At 38.2% G+C, this 27,705-nt stretch overlaps 1 protein-coding gene across 1 annotated transcript in view; it reads right to left on the bottom strand.

The window, feature by feature from the left end:
* LOC128657435 (vomeronasal type-2 receptor 1-like) overlaps positions 1-26,676 on the bottom strand; it is a 216,234-nt gene extending 189,558 nt beyond the window's left edge. Inside the window, exon 1 of the mRNA XM_053711787.1 lies at positions 26,450-26,676. Within this exon, the coding sequence (XP_053567762.1) occupies positions 26,450-26,676 (227 nt within the window). The remainder of the gene's footprint in view (positions 1-26,449) is intronic.
* Between the last annotated feature and the right edge of the window lie 1,029 nt (positions 26,677-27,705).

Raw genomic sequence — 27,705 nt, 5'->3', positions numbered from 1 at the left:
AATGCTCTAGATTCTATGTATATATTTAGCATGCATATATAGATATTTAAATCTCTCCTCTATGGAGTATGTGTAACAATAATTATTTTTTTTCTATGGAGCAAGGCTAGCCTTAACCTAAGTGTGTACTCTATTCCTGACTGAAGTTTCTATGCTGTGATGTGATAAGTCTTGTCCATAGTATTGCTATGACTGTTGTGCACTCCTATACCAATAGAGTCTATGCAGTATAACTATACCATTTAGGTATTGTTTGCAAATGAGTATGCTTGGACATTACTTAATACCCCCATTATAGTTATAATTAGCTGCACAATGTTTAAAAACTTAATATTATACTTACTACACATTGTTCCAAATTATTATGCAAATTTTATTTCAGTGTCACAAAGATTAATTTTGAATTTTTTTTCAGTTTAACTCATGTATGGCATTGTGTCTCAGGGCTCTTTTGATCACTGAAAACAATCTCGGACACCTGTGATAATTAGATTGCCAGGTGAGCCCAATTAAAGGAAAAACTACTAAAGGAGGGTGTTCCACATTATTAAGCAGAGCACCATTTTCAAGCAATATGAGGAAGAAAAATGATCTCTCTGCTGCCAAAAAGATTGAAATAGTTCAACGCCTTGGACGAGGTATGAAAACATTAGATATTCCACGAAAACTTAAGCGTGATCATCGCACTATTAAGAGATTTGTGGCTGATTCAGAGCACAGACAGGTTCGTACAGATAAAGGTACATTGAGGAAGATTTCTGCAAGATCCATGCATTGAATCAAGAGAGCAGCTGCTAAAATACCATTACTTAGCAGCAAACAGATATTAGAAGCTGCTGGTGCCTCTGGAGTCCCACGGACATCAAGGTGTAGAGTCCTCCAGAGTCTTGCAACTGTGCATAAACCTTCCATTCAGCCACCACTAACCAATGCTCACAAGCAGAAACGGCTGCATTGGGCAGAAAAATACAGGAAGTCTAATTTTCAAACGGTCCTCTTCACTGATGAGTGCCGTGCAACCCTGGATGGTCCAGATGGATGGAGTAGTGGATGGTTGGTGGACGGCCACCCTGTTCCAACAAGGTTGTGTCGTCAGCAAGGCGGTGGTGGAGTCATGATTTGGGCCGGAATCATGGGAAGAGAGCTAGTCGGCCCCTTTAGAGTCCCTGAAGGTGTAAAGATGACCTCTGCAAAGTATGTGGAGTTCCTGACTGGCCACTTCCTTCCCTGGTACAGAAGGAAGAACTATGCTTTCCGTAATAAAATAATCTTCATGCATGACAATGCACCATCTCATGCTGCAAGGAATACCTCTGCATCAATGGCTGCTATGGGGATAAAATCCTATTGAGAACCTTTGGAGCATCCTCAAGCAAAAGATCTATGAGGGTGGGAGGCAGTTTACATACAAACAGCAGCTCTGGGAGGCTATTCTGACATCTTGCAAACAAATTCAAGCAGAAACTGTCCAAAAACTCACAAGTTCAATGGATGCAAGACTTGTGAAGCTGCTATCAAATAAGGGGTCCTATGTTAAAATGTAACGTGGCCTGTTAAAATGTTTAAAAAGTTAAAATGTTGTTCAAAGTTTGATTGAAATAGCTTTTGATTTCAGTAAATATGCTGCAAACACAACAAATTACCATTTTCAGTTCTTTACAACCTATAAAGTGTTTTGAAACTTATTGTGCGTATTAATTTGGAACAGTGCATTGTAAGATTTTTATTTTGAAAAAAAATACTGTTATCTTTAGGAGGTTTGTTCAATAAAATTTGAATTGCACTCTTAATAGTTGATAACATGAGAATTATGCTGACTGTTGCTTACATCAATTATTTAGGTAAATGAGAAAGATATCATTGGCATAATAATTTGGAACAGGGTGTAATGTTTTGATCGCAGCTAGTAATTACAGGATTCATACTTGCATTCTGTTATAATAATATATTTGTTTTTGATGGATATAATTCTGATTCATATCATTTCCCAGAGTTATTAGCATGTTAGTTAACATTTGATGTGCATCTGTAAGCATATTCTATAACTGTACTGGCTCCCATACTTACGCTGTATAACATGTATGTTTTTAATTATAGCTTTGACATTTGGCCAGTGCGGGCATCCGTAGTCCCTGTCGTGCATGCGCAGTGGCGGATGGGGAACGCTGCGGCTCTGCGCGCATTTTGGCTGATTTGTCCACTGGGTAAGAGGGTTTATAAGGTGGTAAGTAGATTGTGTGTTTATACTGTATCTGAGGACGGGGGCAACCCAGAAAACGTTAATACAATAAATGTATTATTTATGCAAATTCGGATGTGTGCTTTTCCTATTCTGCAATATATATATATATATATATATATATATATATATATATATATATGGTGAAGAATGGGGTTTCAAAGTTCAGCGCTCATAGAATGGAGAAAAAATAAACAGAAACAAATTATGGTGCAGTATGTCAGCACTATAGCAATAAGGCAAAAAAAAGAGATAAAACTTGCTTACCTTTTTTAACCTCAAACATGTGAGGTATGTTGGAAGCGTAGGGGGGATGTGATCCCTCTGTGGTAAAGCTGTATTTTGACTTCTCCTCTCTGGAGTATGGTGTAAATCTTTGTCTTTTATTACTTGAAAGGCTTCTCCTCTTTGGAGTATGGTATGTGCTTTATGTGTGGAACCAGTTCCCACACAAATATGGTAGTTGTTTAAGGATCTCTGTGGAGATTTTTGTAATGCTTTGAAAATGATGTATCAAGGACACATTTTGTAACTGGTAAAAAACAGCTTTATTTCTGTATTAAAATAAAAGTGTGAGTAATCCGTGGAAACCGGAACAAATAATTGCAGGAGCTGTGTGGAATACAGCTAATTATTGATTCCAGGTAGTTTTTTAAGCTTTCAGACCTTTGATGAAGTTCATGAAATGCGTAAGGGCACGCGCCCTTTTGACGTCACTTCCGGTCCAGCGAGACCGCGATCATCTCAGCTATTCTGGACCCTGTCACTGACAGGCATCTCAATCCTTAGCCATCCGGCTCCTGTAAGCGATTGAAAGCTTAAAAAACTACCTGAAATCAATAATTAGCTGTATTCCACACAGCTCCTGCAATTATTTGTTCCGGTTTCCACGGATTACTCACACTTTTTGAGCTAGCCTCACTCACAGCAGTTTCCAACAGCTAACTGTTTCTATTCTCAACGGATTTTACTTCACTTCCCACGGTTTGTCTTACATGTGGGCAAACACTAGGAGGATTTCACTTTACTATTTATTTTAATACAGAAATAAAGCTGGTTTTTACCAGTTACAAAATGTGTCCTTGATACATAGGCTGACAATATTTCCTTGAGACAAAAACGGGACATTGAGATGTCAAAAACGGGACGGGGTTAATATTCTTTATTCATAGGAAAAGAGTAAGATTTTAACAAAAGTTAACTTTTATGACATGAATATAAACTATTGAGCCAACAATACAAAAAAATTTAGGTAGACATAGAGCTATAACATCTAAATACCAATCCACAGTGTTTTCACAATGTTCCCATGATCTAAATTGGGAATGTGACGTGTATATTTTTTAATCACATGCCCTTAACTCAATGTTTCTAAAATTCAAATTATCCTCTATGTTGTCAAGGCAAATTTCCCTGTATTAACTGATTTTAAATGGTAAAAGTGTAGCCTCTGAACAGGCATTTGGTTTAAAGATCTAGATTAGTAGTTGTAGATTTTGTTTTTGCTGAGTTGCCCAAAATCATTGTTACATGGTGGAAGAACTAAGAAAAATGTGTAAATAGTTACTTGATAATAACCATTATTTATAACGTCTGTACAAAAACATAATTTATGTAAGAACTTACCTGATAAATTCATTTCTTTCATATTAGCAAGAGTCCATGAGCTAGTGACGTATGGGATATACATTCCTACCAGGAGGGGCAAAGTTTCCCAAACCTCAAAATGCCTATAAATACACCCCTCACCACACCCACAATTCAGTTTAACGAATAGCCAAGAAGTGGGGTGATAAAAAAGTGCGAAAGCATATAAAATAAGGAATTGGAATAATTGTGCTTTATACAAAATCATAACCACCACAAAAAAAGGGCGGGCCTCATGGACTCTTGCTAATATGAAAGAAATGAATTTATCAGGTAAGTTCTTACATAAATTATGTTTTCTTTCATGTAATTAGCAAGAGTCCATGAGCTAGTGACGTATGGGATAATGACTACCCAAGAAGTGGATCTTTCCACACAAGAGTCACTAGAGAGGGAGGGATAAAATAAAGACAGCCAATTCCTGCTGAAAATAATCCACACCCAAAATAAAGTTTAACGAAAAACATAAGCAGAAGATTCAAACTGAAACCGCTGCCTGAAGTACTTTTCTACCAAAAACTGCTTCAGAAGAAGAAAATACATCAAAATGGTAGAATTTAGTAAAAGTATGCAAAGAGGACCAAGTAGCTGCTTTGCAGATCTGGTCAACCGAAGCTTCATTCCTAAACGCCCAGGAAGTAGAAACTGACCTAGTAGAATGAGCTGTAATTCTCTGAGGCGGAGTTTTACCCGACTCAACATAGGCAAGATGAATTAAAGATTTCAACCAAGATGCCAAAGAAATGGCAGAAGCTTTCTGGCCTTTTCTAGAACCGGAAAAGATAACAAATAGACTAGAAGTCTTACGAAAAGATTTCGTAGCTTCAACATAATATTTCAAAGCTCTAACAACATCTAAAGAATGCAACGATTTCTCCTTAGAATTCTTAGGATTAGGACATAATGAAGGAACCACAATTTCTCTACTAATGTTGTTGGAATTCACAACTTTAGGTAAAAATTCAAAAGAAGTTCGCAACACCGCCTTATCCTGATGAAAAATCAGAAAAGGAGACTCACAAGAAAGAGCAGATAATTCAGAAACTCTTCTGGCAGAAGAGATGGCCAAAAGGAACAAAACTTTCCAAGAAAGTAATTTAATATCCAATGAATGCATAGGTTCAAACGGAGGAGCTTGAAGAGCTCCCAGAACCAAATTCAAACTCCAAGGAGGAGAAATTGACTTAATGACAGGTTTTATACGAACCAAAGCTTGTACAAAACAATGAATATCAGGAAGAATAGCAATCTTTCTGTGAAAAAGAACAGAAAGAGCAGAGATTTGTCCTTTCAAAGAACTTGCGGACAAACCCTTATCTAAACCATCCTGAAGGAACTGTAAAATTCTCGGTATTCTAAAAGAATGCCAGGAAAAATGATGAGAAAGACACCAAGAAATATAAGTCTTCCAGACTCTATAATATATCTCTCGAGATACAGATTTACGAGCCTGTAACATAGTATTAATCACAGAGTCAGAGAAACCTCTTTGACCAAGAATCAAGCGTTCAATCTCCATACCTTTAAATTTAAGGATTTCAGATCCTGATGGAAAAAAGGACCTTGTGACAGAAGGTCTGGTCTTAACGGAAGAGTCCACGGTTGGCAAGAGGCCATCCGGACAAGATCCGCATACCAAAACCTGTGAGGCCATGCCGGAGCTACCAGCAGAACAAACGAGCATTCCTTCAGAATCTTGGAGATTACTCTTGGAAGAAGAACTAGAGGCGGAAAGATATAGGCAGGATGATACTTCCAAGGAAGTGATAATGCATCCACTGCCTCCGCCTGAGGATCCCGGGATCTGGACAGATACCTGGGAAGTTTCTTGTTTAGATGGGATGCCATCAGATCTATTTCTGGAAGTTCCCACATTTGAACAATCTGAAGAAATACCTCTGGGTGAAGAGACCATTCGCCCGGATGCAACGTTTGGCGACTGAGATAATCCGCTTCCCAATTGTCTACACCTGGAATATGAATCGCAGAGATTAGACAGGAGCTGGATTCCGCCCAAACCAAAATTCGAGATACTTCTTTCATAGCCAGAGGACTGTGAGTCCCTCCTTGATGATTGATGTATGCCACAGTTGTGACATTGTCTGTCTGAAAACAAATGAACGATTCTCTCTTCAGAAGAGGCCAAAACTGAAGAGCTCTGAAAATTGCACGGAGTTCCAAAATATTGATCGGTAATCTCACCTCCTGAGATTCCCAAACTCCTTGTGCCGTCAGAGATCCCCACACAGCTCCCCAACCTGTGAGACTTGCATCTGTTGAAATTACAGTCCAGGTCGGAAGCACAAAAGAAGCCCCCTGAATTAAACGATGGTGATCTGTCCACCATGTTAGAGAGTGTCGAACAATCGGTTTTAAAGATATTAATTGAGATATCTTCGTGTAATCCTTGCACCACTGGTTCAGCATACAGAGCTGAAGAGGTCGCATGTGAAAACGAGCAAAGGGGATCGCGTCCGATGCAGCAGTCATAAGACCTAGAATTTCCATGCATAAGGCTACCGAAGGGAATGATTGTGACTGAAGGTTTCGACAAGCTGTAATCAATTTTAAACGTCTCTTGTCTGTTAAAGACAGAGTCATGGACACTGAATCCATCTGGAAACCCAGAAAGGTTACCTTTGTCTGAGGAATCAAAGAACTTTTTGGTAAATTGATCCTCCAACCATGATCTTGAAGAAACAACACAAGTCGATTCGTATGAGATTCTGCTAAATGTAAAGACTGAGCAAGTACCAAGATATCGTCCAAATAAGGAAATACCACAATACCCTGTTCTCTGATTACAGACAGCAGGGCACCGAGAACCTTTGTAAAAATTCTTGGAGCTGTAGCTAGGCCAAACGGCAGAGCCACAAACTGGTAATGCTTGTCTAGGAAAGAGAATCTCAGAAACTGATAGTGATCTGGATGAATCGGAATATGCAGATATGCATCCTGTAAATCTATTGTGGACATATAATTCCCTTGCTGAACAAAAGGTAAGATAGTCCTTACAGTTACCATCTTGAACGTTGGTATCCTTACATAACGATTCAATATTTTTAGATCCAGAACTGGTCTGAAGGAATTCTCCTTCTTTGGTACAATGAAGAGATTTGAATAAAACCCCATCCCCTGTTCCGGAACTGGAACTGGCATAATTACTCCAGTCAACTCTAGATCTGAAACACATTTCAGAAATGCTTGAGCTTTTACTGGATTTACTGGGACACGGGAAAGAAAAAATCTCTTTGCAGGAGGTCTCAACTTGAAACCAATTCTGTACTGAGAACCAAATAATTTGTTACCCTGGAAAGAAATGGAAAGTAAAGTTGATTTAGAAGCCATATCAGCATTCCAAGTTTTAAGCCATAAAGCTCTTCTAGCTAAAATAGCTAGAGACATAAACCTGATATCAACTCTGATAATATCAAAAATGGCATCACAGATAAAATTATTAGCATGTTGAAGAAGAATAATAATATCATGAGAATCACGATGTGTTACTTGTTGCGCTAAAGTTTCCAACCAAAAAGTTGAAGCTGCAGCAACATCAGCCAAAGATATAGCAGGTCTAAGAAGATTACCTGAACACAGATAAGCTTTTCTTAGAAAGGACTCCATTTTCCTATCTAGAGGATCCTTAAACGAAGTACCATCTGACGTAGGAATAGTAGTACGTTTAGCAAGGGTAGAAATAGCCCCATCAACTTTAGGGATCTTGTCCCAAAATTCTAATCTGTCAGGCGGCACAGGATATAATTGCTTAAAACGTTTAGAAGGAGTAAATGAATTACCCAAATTATCCCATTCTTTGGAAATTACTGCAGAAATAGCATCAGGGACAGGAAAAACTTCTGGAATAACTACAGGAGTTTTAAAAACCTTATTTAAACGTTTAGATTTAGTATCAAGAGGACCAGAATCCTCTATTTCTAAAGCAATTAGGACTTCTTTAAGCAAAGAACGAATAAATTCCATTTTAAATAAATATGAAGATTTATCAGCATCAACCTCTGAGACAGAATCCTCTGAACCAGAGGAATCATCAGAATCAGAATGATGATGTTCAGTTAAAAATTCATCTGTAGGGAGAGAAGTTTTAAAAGATTTTTTATGTTTACTAGAAGGAGAAATAACAGACATAGCCTTCTTTATGGATTCAGAAACAAAATCTCTTATATTATCAGGAACATTCTGCACCTTAGATGTTGAAGGAACTGCAACAGGCAATGGTACTTTACTAAAGGAAATATTATCTGCTTTAACAAGTTTGTCATGACAATCAATACAAACAACAGCTGGAGGAATAGCTACCAAAAGTTTACAGCAGATACACTTAGCTTTGGTAGATTCAGCACTTGACAGCGATTTTCCTGTAGTATCTTCTGACTCAGATGCAACGTGAGACATCTTGCAATATGTAAGAGAAAAAACAACATATATATAAAGCAAAATTGATCAAATTCCTTAAATGACAGTTTCAGGAATGGGAAAAAATGCCAAAGAACAAGCTTCTAGCAACCAGAAGCAATAAAAAATGAGACTTAAATAATGTGGAGACAAGAGTGACGCCCATATTTTTTCGCGCCAAATAAGACGCCCACATTATTTGGCGCCTAAATGCTTTTGGCGCCAAAAATGACGCCACGTCCGGAACGCCGACATTTTTGGCGCAAAATAACGTCAAAAAGTGACGCAACTTCCGGCGACACGTATGACGCCGGAAACGGAAATAGAATTTTTGCGCCAAAAAAGTCCGCGCCAAGAATGACGCAATAAAATGAAGCATTTTCAGCCCCCGCGAGCCTAACAGCCCACAGGGAAAAAGTCAAATTTTAAGGTAAGAAAAATGTTAAATTAAAATGCATTATCCCAAATATGAAACTGACTGTCTGAAAAATAAGGAAAGTTGAACATTCTGAGTCAAGGCAAATAAATGTTTGAATACATATATTTAGAACTTTATAAACAAAGTGCCCAACCATAGCTAGGAGTGTCACAAAAAATAAGACTTACTTACCCCAGGACACTCATCTACATATAGTAGATAGCCAAACCAGTACTGAAACGAGAATCAGCAGAGGTAATGGTATATATAAGAGTATATCGTCGATCTGAAAAGGGAGGTAAGAGATGAATCTCTACGACCGATAACAGAGAACCTATGAAATAGACCCCTTAGAAGGAGATCACTGCATTCAAATAGGCAATACTCCTCACATCCCTCTGACATTCACTGCACGCTGAGAGGAAAACCGGGCTCCAACTTGCTGTGGAGCGCATATCAACGTAGAATCTAGCACAAACTTACTTCACCACCTCCATCGGAGGCAAAGTTTGTAAAACTGAATTGTGGGTGTGGTGAGGGGTGTATTTATAGGCATTTTGAGGTTTGGGAAACTTTGCCCCTCCTGGTAGGAATGTATATCCCATACGTCACTAGCTCATGGACTCTTGCTAATTACATGAAAGAAAAGCACTGCAACAGCATAATAATACGTTTAAAAATGACAATTAAATGGATTGACAGGCACAGACACTGGTCTTACCTTGGAAGTGCACAATTCTTGCAGAACTTAGACAATTGATCTACTTGATCACTATGTTTGTATGTTCACACTGTGAGACAAGAAGATGGCAAGAATTATCTCTCTGGTGATGGTCAGCCACTACTTCGGATGATGGCAGAGGCAGATGATCATCACATCAGATGATGACAGATTTAGTCTGACTCCTGTCCTTACTAGGCACTAGCTAGTAGTTCTAACTTCCCTCTCATGACCAGTCTCTCTCCTCAGCTCAGTCTGACAGCTCACGACTGAGTACTGACCTGCTGTCACTTGCTTTCAATGATCACGCCCCTAATTTTAAGTACGGGCAGCATAGACGCGGTGCTGTGGATCATGTGGGCACAACCAACCAACCCTAACCCTGCAGTTAAAAAAAAAACTGCCCTCCCCGCCGGCGGGGAGTTTAAAAATGTTTAGTAAGTGGTGTGTGTGCTAAAAAATTACACTTGTGCAGGCCGCACGGTCTGATAACCCTCAAAACGGGACAAAATGAATAATATTAACGAAATGACGGGGCAGGGAAAAAAACATAAAATAACGGTACTGTCCCTTTCAAAACGGGACGTATGGTCAGCCTATTGATACATCATTTTCAAAGCATTGCAAACATCTCCACAGAGATCCTTAAACAACTAACATATTAGTGTGTGAACTGGTTCCACACATAAAGCACATACCAAACTCCAAAGAGGAGAAGCCTTTCAAGAAATAAAAGACAAAGTTCTTCACCATACTCCAAAGAGGAGAAGCCTTTCAAGAAATAAAAGCCAAAGATATATACCATACTCCAAAGAGGAGAAGCCTTTCAAGAAATAAAAGACAAAGATTTACACCATACTCCAGAGAAATACAGCTTTGCCACAGAGGGATCACTTCCCCCCCTACGCTTCCAACATACCTCATATGTTTGAGGTTAAAAAAGGTGAGCAAGTTTTATCTCTCTTTTTTGCCTTATTGCTATAGTGCTGACATACTGCACCATAATTTCTTTCTGTTTGTTTTTTCTCCATTCTATGAGCGCTGAACTCTGAAACCCCATTCTTCACCCTACATTTCATGTTCCATTTGATGATAGTGGAATACACAGAAACTAGCTGCCATTGAAATATATCAGGAGGAACTTTTTTGAAGCAAAATAAACACTTGCCATATACACAGCGCAAATCAAAAAACACTTGACTACTACCATATATATATATATATATATATATATATATATATATATATATATATATAGAGAGAGAGAGAGAGAGAGAGAGAGAGAGAGAGAGAGAGAGAGAGAGAGAGAGATAGATTGTACCACAATACCATCAGATATTTGTAGAAATTTGTATTTAAGAATAAATAGAACATACAATTGTAAGTGAAGAACATTGGAAATTAAAATATTCGGGTTAGCGCACATGAGAATATGCGATCGGATTTGAGTGAGAGTGGGGTGTTAGTTTTTTTTCTTTATTGACTTCTATGGGGGAATATGTCAACGCGCATGCGATATTGTAAGATTGGCTTTTTGCACTCGTTAAGGTTAGCGTGCAAGTGAAATATATTTACATGGTATGAAAAACATCCCAAACTATAGCTAATCTAGGCTAGGCCATGGATAACACAATTATAACCTTGTCAGTAAGTATTGCAAGTTTAAAGGGTCAGTAATACACCCATTTTCATATAACTGCATGTAATAGACACTGCTATAAAGGAGAATATGCACAGACACTGATTTAAATATCCACTATAAAACCTTTTAAAAACTTATTTATTAGCTTCACGATTAGCACTGTTGATGAGGTTAGGCTGTGACACCCAGTGAAAGGGGCTGGGAAAAGCGCAGGCACTCCCCCTTGTATGTGTATGACAAGCAGTGAGTAGGAGAACATGGGTCATGCACACACACAAAAACAAACACCCCTTCTGAGACTTCATTTGGGTCACTTCATGTTCCCTAGGTGCCCAGTCTACCATATCTGGCTACAGTAGTCAGCTGTAAGTGAAGCACTTCCCCTGAGGAAGGCAGAGAAACTTAAAGCAACATTATGGACTAGATTACGAGAGGAGCGCAAACGTTTGCACACAGATGATAAAATACATAAACAATACATTACAAAGTCCTCAAACTCATAATAACACTATCTTACAAAAATTATTAAAACAAATTATTGGGCTCAAAGATATGAGGTCTCAGGTGTTATAAAAAAAAAAGGCAGGTGAAGTTCTTGAACATTGAGATACATACAGTACATATACATGCCTAAAGATGGATATATATGGATATATGTATGTATGTATATATATTTATATATATATATATATTTATATATATATATACATATATATATATATATATATATATATATATATATATATATATATATATATATATATGTATTTATATGTGTGTATCATAATGCAGGGTGAGGGCACTCATTTTTTCCCCTTTATTGTAGCATCTATACAAAACAGTAAAAAAAATCAATTTTTTTTGGCTTACATGGGAGCCTTTTTCAAAACATCTAAATTCAAATGATTCATTTGATATTATGTGGTTTTCATAAACCAAACTTTGTATCTCCTATATATATCCTATTTATATGTGTATATATGTATTTACAGACATACATATTTAGACATATATAAAAGTGCTTTGGAGCCCTGTGCAGTTAAGTAGATGAAAACATGTAAAATCATATTTATGCAATATTCAAATTTAATAAAGTGTTATAGTTTTTATTTACTGTAAATATTTCACATTCCAGTGTTCTGCACATAGCAGAATATTTTCTAAGTATTTCTAAATAGATATTCCTATATATCTGTATATCCATACCTATATATAATCATATATACAGTATATAGATAGATAGATATTTATTGTACCAAAATACCATCAGATATATGTAGAAATATTTATTTATGAATAGAGGATATTCTGTTGTGTCCAGAAAATTTGAATGTGAAATATTCTTATTTTCATGTCGGGTAGTGCACATAAAAATGAGGTTTTGTTTTCAAATTTTTTTCGGGTTAGGACGCAAGTGAAAACTGTTTACTTTCAAATCATAATACGAGTGCAACCTGACACGCACAAAAAGCTTACTTCTAGCTTAATTAAAGCTTGAGCGGGAGCTTTAATTAGCGCTCCACTTGTAATCTGGCCCTATATGTGATAGTAACAATCACACAGAAAGGATGCTGCATGGAATAGGGACAGTCACACTAACATAGAGAGAGTGTTGCATGCTGGGAGAGTGACAACCTGCTATTATGCCTCTCTGCTGGGTGGAATCAAATGGGTTAAATGCTACATTATGGTCACAGTAGAACTACAATACTTATTATGCAATATGTCAAGCCATTGTTCTTATACTACTAAAATGATGTTACATGAATGGTAAATCAATCAGACTCCATGACCCTACATCCCCTCTGAGCCATACGCTCTCATAAGAGCTCAGATCACAGCCCTGCCTCTTCAGCCACATGTCCACACCAGATTTAGGACCAGATCCCTGTTGCTACAGCCCTTCTGAGGAGCATGCCCACAATAGACCTCAGATTTACAACTAACAGTCCTTCCATCATTCAGCTATATTACTTTAATTAGAACAGAACACATTAATACCCTGCAGTGTCTGCTACATTCCTACATTAAATTAGACCACTGGCTTTATCAGCCACACACAGATCATAGCCCAGGACAAAACTCATATCAAAATTAGATTAGACACCTTGCAGCCTCAAACCTTCAGTCTCTCTATAAGTCACATACATCCTTCACAATACCCCAGGCTCTGCAGCCCCTTACCGTAATAGCTTAAAGGGATAGTAAACTAAAAAGTTATACGTTCACATTTAAACAACTTCACATTTACTTCTATTATCAAATTTGCTTGTTTTCTTGATAAATACTCTCTCTGTGCAAAGAAAATCACAAAGACAAGGGCGCCTCCTCGTGTGATATAGTTTGGACAAATGTAAAAATAGGTGAATACAGATTTTATACTCACAAGTAAAGCAGCACTCTGTTGTGCTTATAGAGGCAGACTGGGAGTTCACAGTGTCCCAGTTCACTGACCAAGGGAGTGCAACAAATCACTCCAGGGTAGATTTCAATCAAGCTCAGGCTCTCAGCAAAGAGTTAAAATACCATAGTTTAATGGTGCAGTAAAATAAAATATAAAATGTCACAAATGTGACCGTAACAATGGATAAACAAGCAACTAGTTTCTCAGATCTCAGAACTAGTTTTCTCAGATCTCTGTCTGTTTCCTCAGGCTTCTAAGGAATCTTCTAAGGAGATCTGTCCCGGCTTGGATGAAGACTTCTGCCCATCTGGAGGACCACTTCTGCCCGGTTGGATGAAGACTTCTCCCGGTAGGGTGATCTTCAGGGGGTTAGTGTTAGGTTTTTTTAAGGGGGTATTGGGTGGGTTTTAGAGTAGGGTTGGTTGTGTGGGTGGTGGGTTTTAATGTTGGGGGGGATCTGTAATTTTTTTTACAGGTAAAAGAGCTGATTACTTTAGGGCAATGCCCCGCAAAAGGCCCTTTTAAGGGCTATTTGTAATTTAGTGTAGGGTAGGGCTTTTTTATTTGGGGGGGGGCTATTTTTATTTTGTGAGGGAGATTAGATTAGGTGTAATTAGTTTAAAAATCTTGCAATTTTTTTTATTATTTTCTGTAATTTAATGTTTGTTTGTTTTTGTACTTTAGATAATTTTATTTAATTTAGGGAATTAATTTAATTATAGTGGTAGTGTTAGGTGTAATTGTAACTTAGGTTAGGTTTTATTTTACAGGTACTTTTGTCTTTATTTTAGCTAGGTAGTTATTAAATAGTTAATAACTATTTAATAACTATTCTACCTAGTTAAAATAAATATAAACTTGCCTGTAAAATAAAAATAAACCCTAAGCTAGCTACAATGTAACTATTAGTTATATTGTAGCTAGCTTAGGGTTTATTTTATAGGTAAGTATTTAGTTTTAAATATGAATAATTTAGTTAATGATAGTTATTTTATTTATATTTAAATTATATTAAGTTAGGGGGGGGGTTAGGGTTAGGATTAGACTTAGATTTAGGGGTTAATAATTTAATATAGTGGCAGCGACGTTGGGGGCGGCAGATTAGGGGTTAATAAATGTAGGTAGGTGTCGGCGATGTTAGGGGGCGAGATCCGATATATGGCACAGGTTTCGGCACAAGCGTGGAAACCTGCGCGGCCCGTAGTTTCAGTACAAATTTCTGGAGTCGCCAGTGATTTACGGCACTTTAGAAACTGCCGCCGCATAAATAAAAAATGACTAAGTTATATAATAACCCGTAACTGTCTAACACGCCTCCCAAACATAGCCCAACACGTATACCCCTCTATCAATCTCCCCTCTCACTCCTAACAATAAATATATTAACCCCTAAACCACCGCTCCCGGATCCCGCTGCCAGCTACAATATCTATATTACCCCATAATCTGACCCCCCTACACCGCCGCTAGCTACATTAAATGTTTTACCCCCTAATGTGAGCCTCCTACCCCGCCGCCACCTGCATTAACTATGTTACCCCCTAATATGATCCCCCTACACCGCTGCCACCTATTTAAACTATATTACCCCCTAATATGATCCCCCTACACCGCCGCCACCTAATTAAATTATATTACCCCCTAATGTGAGCCCCCTACACCGCCGCCACCTATTTAAACTATATTAACCCCTAATGTGAGCCCCCTACACCGCTGCCACCTATTTAAACTATATTACCCCCTAATGTGAGCCCCCTACACCGCCGCCACCTATTTAAACTATATTAACCCCTAATGTAAGCCCCCTACACCGCCGCCATCTATATTATATGTACTACCCCCTAATCTGACCCCCTTACACTGCCGCCACCTATATTAAAATTATTAACCCCTAATCTAATCCCCCCTATACCGCCGCCACCTATATTAAATTTATTAACCCCTAAAATACTAAAATTTCCCTACCACTAAACCTAAGTCTAACCCTACAAATAGCCCTGAAAAGGGCTTTTTGCGTGGCATTGCCCCAAAGTAACCAGCTCTATTACCAGCCCTTAAAAGGGCCTTTTGCGGGGCATTGCCCCAAAGTAACCAGCTCTTTTACCAGCCCTTAAAAGGGCTTTTTGCGGGGCATTGTCACAAAGTAATCAGCTCTTTTGCCTGTAATCTAAATCCCCCTACATCGCCGCCACCTATAATAAATGTATTACCCCCTAATCTAATCCCCCTACACCGCCGCCACCTATATTAAATATATTTCCCCCTAATCTAATCCCCCTACACCGTCGCCACCTATATTAAATATATTAACCCTAATCTAATCCCCCTACACCGCCGCCACCTATATTAACTATATTAACCCTAATTATATTAGGGTTAATATAGTTAATATAGTTATTATATTATATATATTAACTATATTAACCCTATCTAACTCTAACACCCCTAACTTAATTATTATTAAATTAAATCTAAATAATATTAATAATATTAACTAAATTATTCCTATTTAAAACTAAATACTTACCTATAAACTAAACCCTAACGCCTAGATTAGTGTTCTGCGGCCAAAGGGGTGCGTTAGCTACGCATGCTTTTTTTCCCACGCACCTTTTAAATACCGTTGGTATTTAGAGTTCACAGAATGGCTGGGTTTTCAGTGTGTTAGGCTCCAAAAAGGGAGCATAGAGCATAATTTAACGCCACTGCAACTCTAGATACCAGCGGTGCTTACGGACGCGGCCAGCTTCAAAAACGTGCTCGTGCACGATATCCCCATAGAAAACAATGGGGCCATTTGAGCTGAAAAAAACACCTGCAAAAAAGCCGCGTTCAGCTCCTAACGCAGCCCCATTGTTTTCTATGGGGAAACACTTCCTACGTCTGCACCTAACACTCTAACATGTACCCCGAGTCTAAACACCCCTAACCTTACACTTATTAACCCCTAATCTGCCGCCCCCGCTATCGCTGACCCCTGCATATTTTTTTAACCCCTAATCTGCCGCTCCGTACACCCCCGCCACCTACATTATCCCTATGACCCCTAATCTGATGCCCCTAACACCACCGACCCCTATATTATATTTATTAACCCCTAATCTGCCCCCCTCAACGTCACCTCCACCTAACTACACTTATTAACCCCTAATCTGCCGAGCGGACCGCACCGCTACTATAATGAAGTTATTAACCCCTAATCCGCCTCACTCCCGCCTCAATAACCCTATAATAAATAGTATTAACCCCTAATCTGCCCTCCCTAACATCACCGACACCTAACTTCAATTATTAACCCCTAATCTGCCGACCGAATCTCGCCGCTACTGTAATAAATGGATTAACCCCTAAAGCTAAGTCTAAACCTAACACTAACACCCCCCTAAGTTAAATATAATTTAAATCTAATGAAATAAATTAACTCTTATTAAATAAATTATTCCTATTTAAAGCTAAATACTTACCTGTAAAGTAAACCCTAATATAGCTACAATATAAGCCCCTGAAGATCTTCCTACCTTATCTTCACCTCGCCAGGTATCACCGATCGGTCCTGGCTCCGAAATCTTCATCCAACCCAAGCGGGGGCTGGCGATCCATAATCCTGCGGCTGAAGAGGTCCAGAAGAGGCTCCAAAGTCTTCATCCTATCCGGGAAGAAGAGGCGATCCAGACCGGCAACCATCTTGATCCAAGCGGCATCTTCTATCTTCATCCAATGACGAACGGCTCCATCGTGAAGACCTCCTATTGGCTGATCGGAACAGCCAATAGAATGCGAGCTCAATCTGATTGGCTGATCGGATCAGCCAATCGGATTGAACTTGATTCTGATTGGCTGATTCCATCAGCCAATCAGAATTTTCCTACCTTAATTCCGATTGGCTGATAGAATCCTATCAGCCAATCGGAATTCGAGGGACCCCATCTTGGATGACGTCCCTTAAAGGAACCGTCATTCTTCAGTTGGACGTCGGAGGAAGAAGATTGATCCGCGCTGGAGGTCTTCACGATGGAGTCGTTCCTCATCGGATGAAGATAGAAGATGCCGCTGGGATCAAGATGGTTGCCGGTCTGGATCGCCTCTTCTTCCCAGATAGGATGAAGACTTTGGAGCCTCTTCTGGACCTCTTCAGCTGCAGGATTATGGATCGCCAGCCCCCGCTTGGGTTGGATGAAGATTTCGGAGCCAGGACCAATCGGTGATACCCGGCGAGGTGAAGATAAGGTAGGAAGATCTTCAGGGGCTTAGTGTTAGGTTTATTTAAGGGGGGTTTGGGTTAGATTAGGGGTATGTGGGTGGTGGGTTGTAATGTTGGGAGGGCATTGTATGTTTTTTTTTACAGGCAAAAGAGCTGAATTCTTTGGGGCATGCCCCACAAAAGGTCCTTTTAAGGGCTGGTAAGGTAAAAGAGCTTTGAACTTTTTTAATTTAGAATAGGGTAGGGCATTTTTTTATTTTGGGGGTCTTTGTTATTTTATTAGGGGGCTTAGAGTAGGTGTAATTAGTTTAAAATTGTTGTAATATTTTTCTAATGTTTGTAAATATTTTTTTATTTTTTGTAACTTAGTTCTTTTTTATTTTTTGTACTTTAGTTAGTTTATTTAATTGTAGTTATTTGTAGGTATTGTATTTAATTAATGTATTGATAGTGTAGTGTTAGATTTAATTGTAGGTAATTGGAGGTATTTTATTTAATTTATTTATTGATAGTGTAGTGTTAGGTTTAATTGTAACTTAGGTTAGGATTTATTTTACAGGTAATTTTGTAATTATTTTAACTAGGTAACTATTAAATAGTTATTAACTATTTAATAGCTATTGTACCTGGTTAATATAATTACAAAGTTACCTGTAAAATAAATATAAATCCTAAAATAGCTATAATAGAATTATAATTTATATTGTAGCTATATTAGGGTTTATTTTACAGGTAAGTATTTAGCTTTAAATAGGAATAATTTATTTAATAAGAGTTAATTTATTTCGTTAGATTTAAATTATATTTAACTTAGGGGGGTGTTAGGGTTAGGGTTAGACTTAGCTTTAGGGGTTAATCCATTTATTACAGTAGCGGCGAGATTCGGTCGGCAGATTAGGGGTTAATAATTGAAGTTAGGTGTCGGCGATGTTAGGGAGGGCAGATTAGGGGTTAATACTATTTATTATAGGGTTATTGAGGCGGGAGTGAGGCGGATTAGGGGTTAATAACTTTATTATAGTAGCGGTGCGGTCCGCTCGGCAGATTAGGGGTTAATAAGTGTAGGCAGGTGGAGGTGACGTTGAGGGGGGCAGATTAGGGGTTAATAAATATAATATAGGGGTCGTTGGTGTTAGGGGCAGCAGATTAGGGGTACATAGCTATAATGTAGGTGGCGGTGGTGTACGAGCGGCAGATTAGGGGTTAATAATAATATGCAGGGGTCAGCGATAGCGGGGGCGGCAGATTAGGGGTTAATAAATATAATATAGGGGTCGGCGGTGTTAGGGGCAGCAGATTAGGGGTACATAGGGATAACGTAGTTGGCGGCAGTGTACGGAGCGGAAGATTAGGGGTTAAAAAATGCAAATATAGTGGCGGCGATGTGGGGGGACCTCGGTTTAGGGGTACATAGGTAGTTTATGGGTGTTAGTGTACTTTAGAGCACAGTAGTTAAGAGCTTTATAAACCAGCGTTAGTCCAGAAAGCTCTTAACTACTGACTTTTTTCTGCGGCTGGAGTTTTGTCGTTAGATTTCTAACGCTCACTTCAGCCACGACTCTAAATAACGGCGTTAGAAAGATCCCATTGAAAAGATAGGATACGCAATTGACGTAAGGGGATCTGCGGTATGGAAAAGTCGCGGCTGGAAAGTGAGCGTTAGACCCTTTCCTGACTGACTCCAAATACCGGCGGTAGCCCAAAACCAGCGTTAGGAGCCTCTAACGCTGGTTTTGATGGCTACCGCCCAACTCTAAATCTAGGCCTAAGATAGCTACAATATAATTAATAATTACATTGTAGCTATTTTAGGGTTTATATTTATTTTACAGGTAACTTGGTATTTATTTTAACTAGGTACAATAGCTATTAAATAGTTAATAACTATTTAATAGCTACCTAGTTAAAATAATTACCAATTTACCTGTAAAATAAATCCTAACCTAAGTTACAAATACACCTACACTATCAATAAATTAAATAAATAAACTACAAATATCTAAACTAAAATACATTTAAATACTCTAAACTAAATAACAAAAAAACACTAAATTACAAAAAATAAAATAAAATTACAAGATTTTTAAGATAATTACACCTATTCTAAGCCCCCTAATAAAATAACAAAGCCCCCCAAAATAAAAAAATTCCCTACCCTAATCTAAATTACAAAAGTAATCAGCTCTATTACCAGCCCTTAAAAGGGCCTTTTGTGGGGCATTGCCCCAAAGTAATCAGCTCTTTTGCCTGTAAAAAAAAACAACAACCCCCCCATTACAACCCACCACCCACATACCCCTACTCTAACCCACCCAATCCCCCCTTAAAAACCTAATTCTAACCCCCAAGTGCTCCTTACCTGTCCTTAAGACTGGCGGAGAAGGTCCTGTTCCAGGCGGAGACCGATGACCGCGGAGCTGAAGACCGTCCATCTGGAACTGAAGACCGTCAATGCTGGAACTGAAGATCGGCGACACTGGAACTGAAAACCGCTGGAACTGAAGACCGGAGCCGGAGCATGGAGGATCCTCTTCATACGATCGCCGCCGTACACTGAATAGGAATTCAAGGTACGCGATTAAAAATGGCATCCCTTGAATTCCTATTGGCTGATTTGAGCCTTCAAATTCAAATCAGCCAATCGGATGTGAGCTACTTTAATTCTATTGGCTGATTTGAATAGCCAATAGAATAAGAGCTACTGTAATTCTATTGGCTGATTAGAATAGCCAATAGAATTACAGTAGCTCTTATTCTATTGGCTATTCAAATCAGCCAATAGAATTAAAGTAGCGTGCATCCGATTGGCTGATTTGAATTTGAAGGCTTAAATCAGCCAATAGGAATTTAAGGGATGCCATTTTTAATTTTGTACCTTGAATTCCTATTCAGTGTACAGCGGCGATCGTATGAAGAGGATCCTCCACGCTCCGGCTCCGGTCTTCAGTTCCAGCGGGTCTTCAGTTCCAGCGTCGCCGATCTTCAGTTCCAGCATCGCCGGTCTTCAGTTCCAGATGGACGGTCTTCAGCTCAGCGGTCATCGGTCTTCAAGTCCTCCGCTCCGTGCCGGCTGGATCCTGGAAGAAGAAGAGGTCGCCGCCTGGAAGAAGACTTCTCTGCCTGGAATAGGACCTTCTCCGCCGGTCTTCAGGGCAGGTAAGGAGCACTTGGGGGTTAGACTTAGGTTTTTTTAAGGGGGGATTTGGTGGGTTAGAGTAGGGGTATGTGGGTGGTGGGTTGTAATGGGGGGGTTGTTGTTTTTTTTACAGGCAAAAGAGCTGATTACTTTGGGGCAATGCCCCACAAAAGGCCCTTTTAAGGGCTGGTAATAGAGCTGATTACTTTTGTAATTTAGATTAGGGTAGGGTTTTATTTTGGGGAGCTTTGTTATTTTATTAGGGGGCTTAGAATAGGTGTAATTAGCTTAAAAATCTTGTAATTTGTTTTTATTTTTTGAAATTTAGTGTTTGTTTTTTTGTAATTTAGTTTAGTGTATTTAATTGTATTTTAGTTTAGATATTTGTAGTTTAATTAATTTATTGATAGTGTAGATGTATTTGTAACTTAGGTTAGGATTTATTTTACAGGTAAGTTGGTAATTATTTTAACTAGGTAGCTATTAAATAGTTATTAACTATTTAATAGCTATTGTACCTAGTTAAAATAAATACCAAGTTACCTGTAAAATAAATATAAACCCTAATATAGCTACAATGTAATTATTAATTATATTGTAGCTATCTTAGGGTTTATTTTATAGGTAAGTATTAAGTTTTAAATAGGAATAATTTAGTTAATATTATTTAGATTTATTTTAATAATAATTAAGTTAGGGGTGTTAGAGTTAGATAGGGTTAATATAGTTAATATATATAATATAATAACTATATTAACTATATTAACCCTAATATAATTAGGGTTAATATAGTTAATATAGGTGGCGGCGGTGTAGGGGGGTCAGATTAGGGGTTAATATATTTAATATAGGTGGCGGCGGTGTAGGGGGATTAAATTACATTACAGGCAAAAGAGCTGATTACCTTGTGACAATGCCCCGCAAAAAGCCCTTTTAAGGGCTGGTAAAAGAGCTGGTTACTTTGGGGCAATGCCCCGCAAAAGGCCCTTTTAAGGGCTGGTAACAGAGCTGGTTACTTTGGGGCAATGCCACGCAAAAAGGCCCTTTTCAGGGCTATTTTTAGGGTTAGACTTAGGTTTAGTGGTAGGGAAATTTTAGTATTTTAGGGGTTAATAAATTTAATATAGGTGGCGGCGGTATAGGGGGATTAGATTAGGGGTTAATAATTTTAATATAGGTGGTGGGGGTATAGGGGGATTAAATTAGGGGGTAATATATTTAATATAGGTGGTGGCGGTGTAGGGGGATCAGATTAGGGGGTAATATATTTAATATAGGTGGCGGCGGTGTAGGGGGATTAGATTAGGGGGTAATACATTTATTATAGGTTGCGGCGGTGTAGGGGGATTTAGATTACAGGCAAAAGAGCTGATTACTTTGTGACAATGCCCCGCAAAAAGCCCTTTTAAGGGCTGGTAAAAGTGCTGGTTACTTTGGGGCAATGCCCCGCAAAAGGCCCTTTTAAGGGCTGGTAATAGAGCTGGTTACTTTGGGGCAATGCCACGCAAAAGACCCTTTTCAGGGCTATTTGTAATTTAGTTTAGGGTAGGGACATTTTAGGGGGTAATACATTTATTATAGGTGGCGGCGGTGTAGGGGGATTAGATTTGGGGTTAATATATTTAATTTAGGTGGCGGCGGTGTAGGGGGATTAGATTAGGGGTTAATATATTTAATATAGGTGGCGGCGGGGTAGGAGGATTAGATTAGGGGGTAATATAGTTAAAATAGGTGGCGGCGGGGTAGGGGTCTCACATTAGGGGGTAATAATTGTAATATAAATTGGCAGCGGTGTAGGGGTATTCGATTAGGGGTTAATAATTTTAATGCAGGTGGCGACGGTGTAGGGGGCTCCCATTAGGGGGTTAGACATTTAATGTAGGTGGCGGCGGGGTTCGGGAGCGGCGGTTTAGGGGTTAAACACTTTATTAGGGATTGCGGCAGGGGATCACGGTTGACAGGTAGATAGACATTGCGCATGCTTTAGGTGTTAGGTTTTATTTTGCAGTTTGCGGTTGACAGGTAGATAGACATTGCGCATGCGTTAGGTGTTAGGTTTTATTTTTCAGCTAGTTTAGGGAGTTACGGGGCTCCAATACACAGCGTAAGGCTTACTACGCCTGCAATTTGTGGCAAGGTGAAAATGGAGTAAGATTTCTCCATTTTTGCCACGTAAGTCCTAACGCTGTATATTGGATACCAAACTGTGCTGGTTTGGTATACCTGTCTATGGGCCAGAAAACTACGGCCGAAGGCAGAAATATACGAGCGTAACTTCTATGTTATGCCGTATATGTGATACCAAACCAGTGCAAATTTTGGCATGGCCGGCTTTTGCGGGCGACGATTTATATCGGATCGGGCCCAGGGACAGCAGATTAGAGGTTAATAAAATTTAACTAGTGTTTGCGAGGCGGGAGTGTGGCGGTTTAGGGGTTAATATATTTATTATAGTGGCGGCAATGTCCAGTTCGGCAGATTAGGGGTTAATTATTTTTTTTAAGTGTTTGCGATGTGGGGGGACCTCAGTTTAGGCATTAATAGGTAGTTTATGGGTGTTAGTGTACTTTTTAGCACTTTAGTTAAGAGTTTTATGCTACGGCGCTGTAGTGTAAAACTCTTAACTACTGACTTTAAAATGCGGTACCAGTCTTTACAAGAGACGGTCTACCTCTCACTTTTTGTCAGACTCGTAATAATGGCGCTATGCAAGTCCCATTGAAAAAATAGGATATGCAATTTACATAAGTGGATTTGCGGTATTTCCGAGTCTGGCCAAAAAAGTGAGTGGTACACCTGTACCTGCAAGACTCGTAATACCAGCGGGCGTTAAAAAGCAACGTTGGGACCAGCCAACGCTGCTTTTTAAGCCTAACGCAAGACTCGTAATCTAGCCGAATAAACGTTATAGCATTAAAGGGACATAAAATCCCAACATTTTCTTTCATAGAGCATACAATGTTAAACAACTTTCCAATTTAATTCTATTTTCCAATTAGCTTAATTCTCTTGGTATCCTCTGTTGAAGGAGCAGCAATACACTAGTGAGAGTTAGCTGAACACATTGGGTGAGCCAATGGTGAGAGTAATATATGTGCAGCTACCAAACAACAGGTAGCTCCCAGTAGTTCATTGCTGCTCCTGAGCCTAACTAGGTAAACCTTTTAACAAAGGATATCAACAGAATAAAGCAAAATAGGCACTAGAAGTAAATTGTAAAGTTGTTTAGAAATGTATCCTTTATCTGAATCATCAAGTTTTACTTTTACTTAACAATCCCCTTTTAATGACAAATTAAATACTTTGTTTTACATTTAAGTTTTGATTTATTAAACAGATTCAGAATGTAAGTGATTATTTTAGATGGAGCTTAATTCATCAGTTGCAATGAAGATTCACTATAACTTACTTTTTAACATAGCGCTGAAATTCAAATTCCCTTCGCTTCTGCTGCCCACTTCAGAAGTAATATTTTTGGGCAGCTGAAGGTTTGAACTGTTCTCCACTCAGCGCTCTGGCCATACGGCACTTTTGTTGTCGCTAGAGCGCTGATTGGAGAATATTTCAAAATGTTAGCTCAACAAACATATTACTTTTGAAGCGGGCAGCCAGAGCACAGGGAATTTGAATTTCATATCTACATTTAAAAGTTAGTTATAGCGCATCTTCGTTACAACAGATGAATTAAACGCCATGTAAAATATCGCTAACATTCCAGAACTGTTTGGACAAAGGGGAAAGTTTACTATCACTTTAATTAAAACTATATAATAAGAGGATAAGATATTTATTTAAAATATAGTATTTATATGTTCTATGAGATAATACATTTCATTTGTTTAGTACTGATGTCTCTGTGACTTTAAATAGGCACCCACAAAATTGCTGTTAGTGGAATTTGTGAGGGTTGCAGAATATTCCAAACCACTTCTACAGCTATTACTAGGCCAGTGGGTGGGTATTACAAGGGTGAATTAAAATGACAGAACTGTATGTAATTATTCTTTAACATGATTATTGCTTAACAGCTTAACATTAAATCACCATTCTGGCATTATTTTAGTATTGTGTTAAAATAAAGGTAAAAAGTTATAAAAGTTATAACACTATTTTTTCCATTCAAACTGGGACTGTAACTAAAAATACAGAGCTTTCTCTTTCTGAAGGGTTTTGGTTCCCAGGATGTAACCAAACACAAGACTATTGTCCCTACTGTATAAGGCAATGATAAAGCTAGATCAAGAGGATTATTACTGAGATAAATAAATGCAGTAGATGCCCTAGCAGTGTGCCGGGAGTGATAAATCACCCCAAGCTTTATTGTAGCACACTCAGTACTTATCAACAGCCCTACATTCATAGCGCAATGTCTTTTATTTACATATATTTGACCTAGCAGGATGGTGAGAGAGGTCAATAGCAAAACTTATAGAAAATAATGACCCTTCCACCAGTATGATCCCCCTTGATTGATATGCAGCTTTGCAATAATCTTTGCCAGGACACCCTATCTTAAGGTCTTTAACTACACAAGTGCTGGGATTGGTGTCCTGACACATACAAGAGAGCACGATTTATGCATCTTTGTGTAGATGCAGCATTAATAAATGGGTGAAATCATTTTAGCCAACACTGGGAAAAATAATTGATTATGGTAGTTTAAATATATGATAACTAGATAACATATTAATAATACATCCTCTGTGTGTACATTGGGAAAACAGATAGCCCAAAAATATATTACAAAACATTTTTAGGAAGAATTGCATTTTCTCTGACAGTGTAGCAGCTAGCAGGGTCCTGGTAGAAAATTATAACAATAAGTATGACCACACTCACTGGATTAATAATACAACCATATAAAAGTGTTTATTTAAACTTAGTTACATTTCAGGGTATGACTCCTCAGGCCAATATTTGACTGGTTGTTATAATTAAGGGGAGACAGTCCTCAAAACATCACTTAGGTTGAATAAACACTTTGATATGGTTGTATTAACCTACTGTCATACTTTTTTACATATATAAATTGTTTTTACCTGTCCAGTGCAATTTTATCTCACATATATATATATATATGTGTGTGTGTGTGTGTGTGTGTGTGTGTGTGTGTGTGTGTGTGTGTGTGTGTGTGTGTGTGTGTGTGTGTGTGTGTGTGTGTGTGTGTGTGTGTGTGTGTGTGTGTGTGTTTTAAAAAATGAAAGTTTATTTTTTTAACATTATATATATCAGTGCATGATATATGATTTTGTATTATTTGAAAGTATATAACTCCCAGTTAGCAATTTTGTTTTAAAATTGAGTAAAATAATACAAAACACTAAAGCATTATTATCTCTTTTCCTAGTTTGAAAAAAAAATATCAAATAAGCATTCCTTAACCCTTGCACTGCTAGAAAGAGCTGCAACATATTGCCCTCTCTGGTTACAAAAGTGTTTATGTCTACTATAAACCAGAATTTCCATTAAACTCACTTTTTTATATGTTGTACTATAGATTACTATACATTTGCTGTTTAAAAGTCTGCAGGCACACAATACATTATACAGGACTTGACAGTGGTCCTGGGCAGTTTGCACACATTCACAGGTGTTGGTCTGTTTGCTGACAAATTAAATTAAACTCACCCTTCACATTTTGGTGACTTGGGCTCTTCCATCACAGAATCGTTTGTTAATATTGTCCTGAAGTGGAAAGGGAACATTCCTCCAATAATCAGCTCATGGTTTTTAGCTTCCAAAAACCCATGTAGGTCAAACTTCCCTATCAACCTACATTCTTGACTTTGAACATAGAAATGATCTTGCAAAGAAAGAATTAATGCAACAAGTCCCCAAAACACCTTACTAGCCATTGGGTTGAAAAATACTTTATATAAAATGATCAGAAACATGTTAACAGTATTGAGTGTTATACCAGGATGTCACAAAAGATGCTCCTTCCCTTGCTGATGGCCTGTAAATGAGTGATTTGACCCAAGAGACAAACCCTTATGTTTCCTCATACAGAACATGCTGAGATTGTCAGTCATTAGAAATCGTGCTCGGCTTACAGTCACTAAGTGTATCAGGTGCAGTGCTTGTGATAATATTAAATATACCAGTGGGAATCCGTAGGGAACATAATTGTTTTCTTGATTATAAACCATCCTGTCAAAGACCCTAGATAAACGTTTTCAGGGAAGATTTTTCTTCAACAGAAAATATTATGAACAAAATGTATTATTATCCGTGCTGGCACTGCAGATACATGGATTTAAAATATTTTTAACACAATAACATTGCTTATGTTTAATTATTTGTAGACTAGAAAAAAATATCTATAGCTTAAAATCAGTGGAAAATGAGAAGAAAAAGTTAAGTTAACTCAATAAATTGTAAGAGCCTATTTGTTTTACTTATTTGCTGCAATTAGTAGTCCAGGACTAAAGCACTTGTGGAAATTTTCAAATTTACACACACATTTGGATTTGTCATTATATTTGATTTATCTCTATAAAACCATTTATTATATTATTTACATCAATAAAAGAAAAATATTATTTTCGGAACCTGCTTTTTTATTTGTGATGTGCTGTTATCCATCTAATGCCTTTTAGGCAGTAAAATGTACTTGTTAGTACTTGTTTCTGTTGCTTCCAGCAAAAAAGAAACACCTGAACCTGTCAGTAATGCAAATGTCACTTTTGTCATGGGACTAAGATAATAGGTAGAAAATTATATGTTACTGAGATTGATACAGGACACCTATGAGATGCAGTTGCTCTTGCATGCAACTGTAAATTATGTCCATGGAAACAAAGTGATCCATTCATGCAACTAAACAGCATATTTAAGCTACATCCTGTAATCGCCTTCCTTATATTAACTTCTTGTCGTGAATA

This window comes from Bombina bombina, chromosome 4 (assembly GCF_027579735.1).
Source record: "Bombina bombina isolate aBomBom1 chromosome 4, aBomBom1.pri, whole genome shotgun sequence".
Lineage (NCBI taxonomy): Eukaryota > Metazoa > Chordata > Amphibia > Anura > Bombinatoridae > Bombina > Bombina bombina.
Note: the sequence above shows the minus strand (reverse complement) of the source record. Positions and strands in the feature narration are given on the sequence as shown.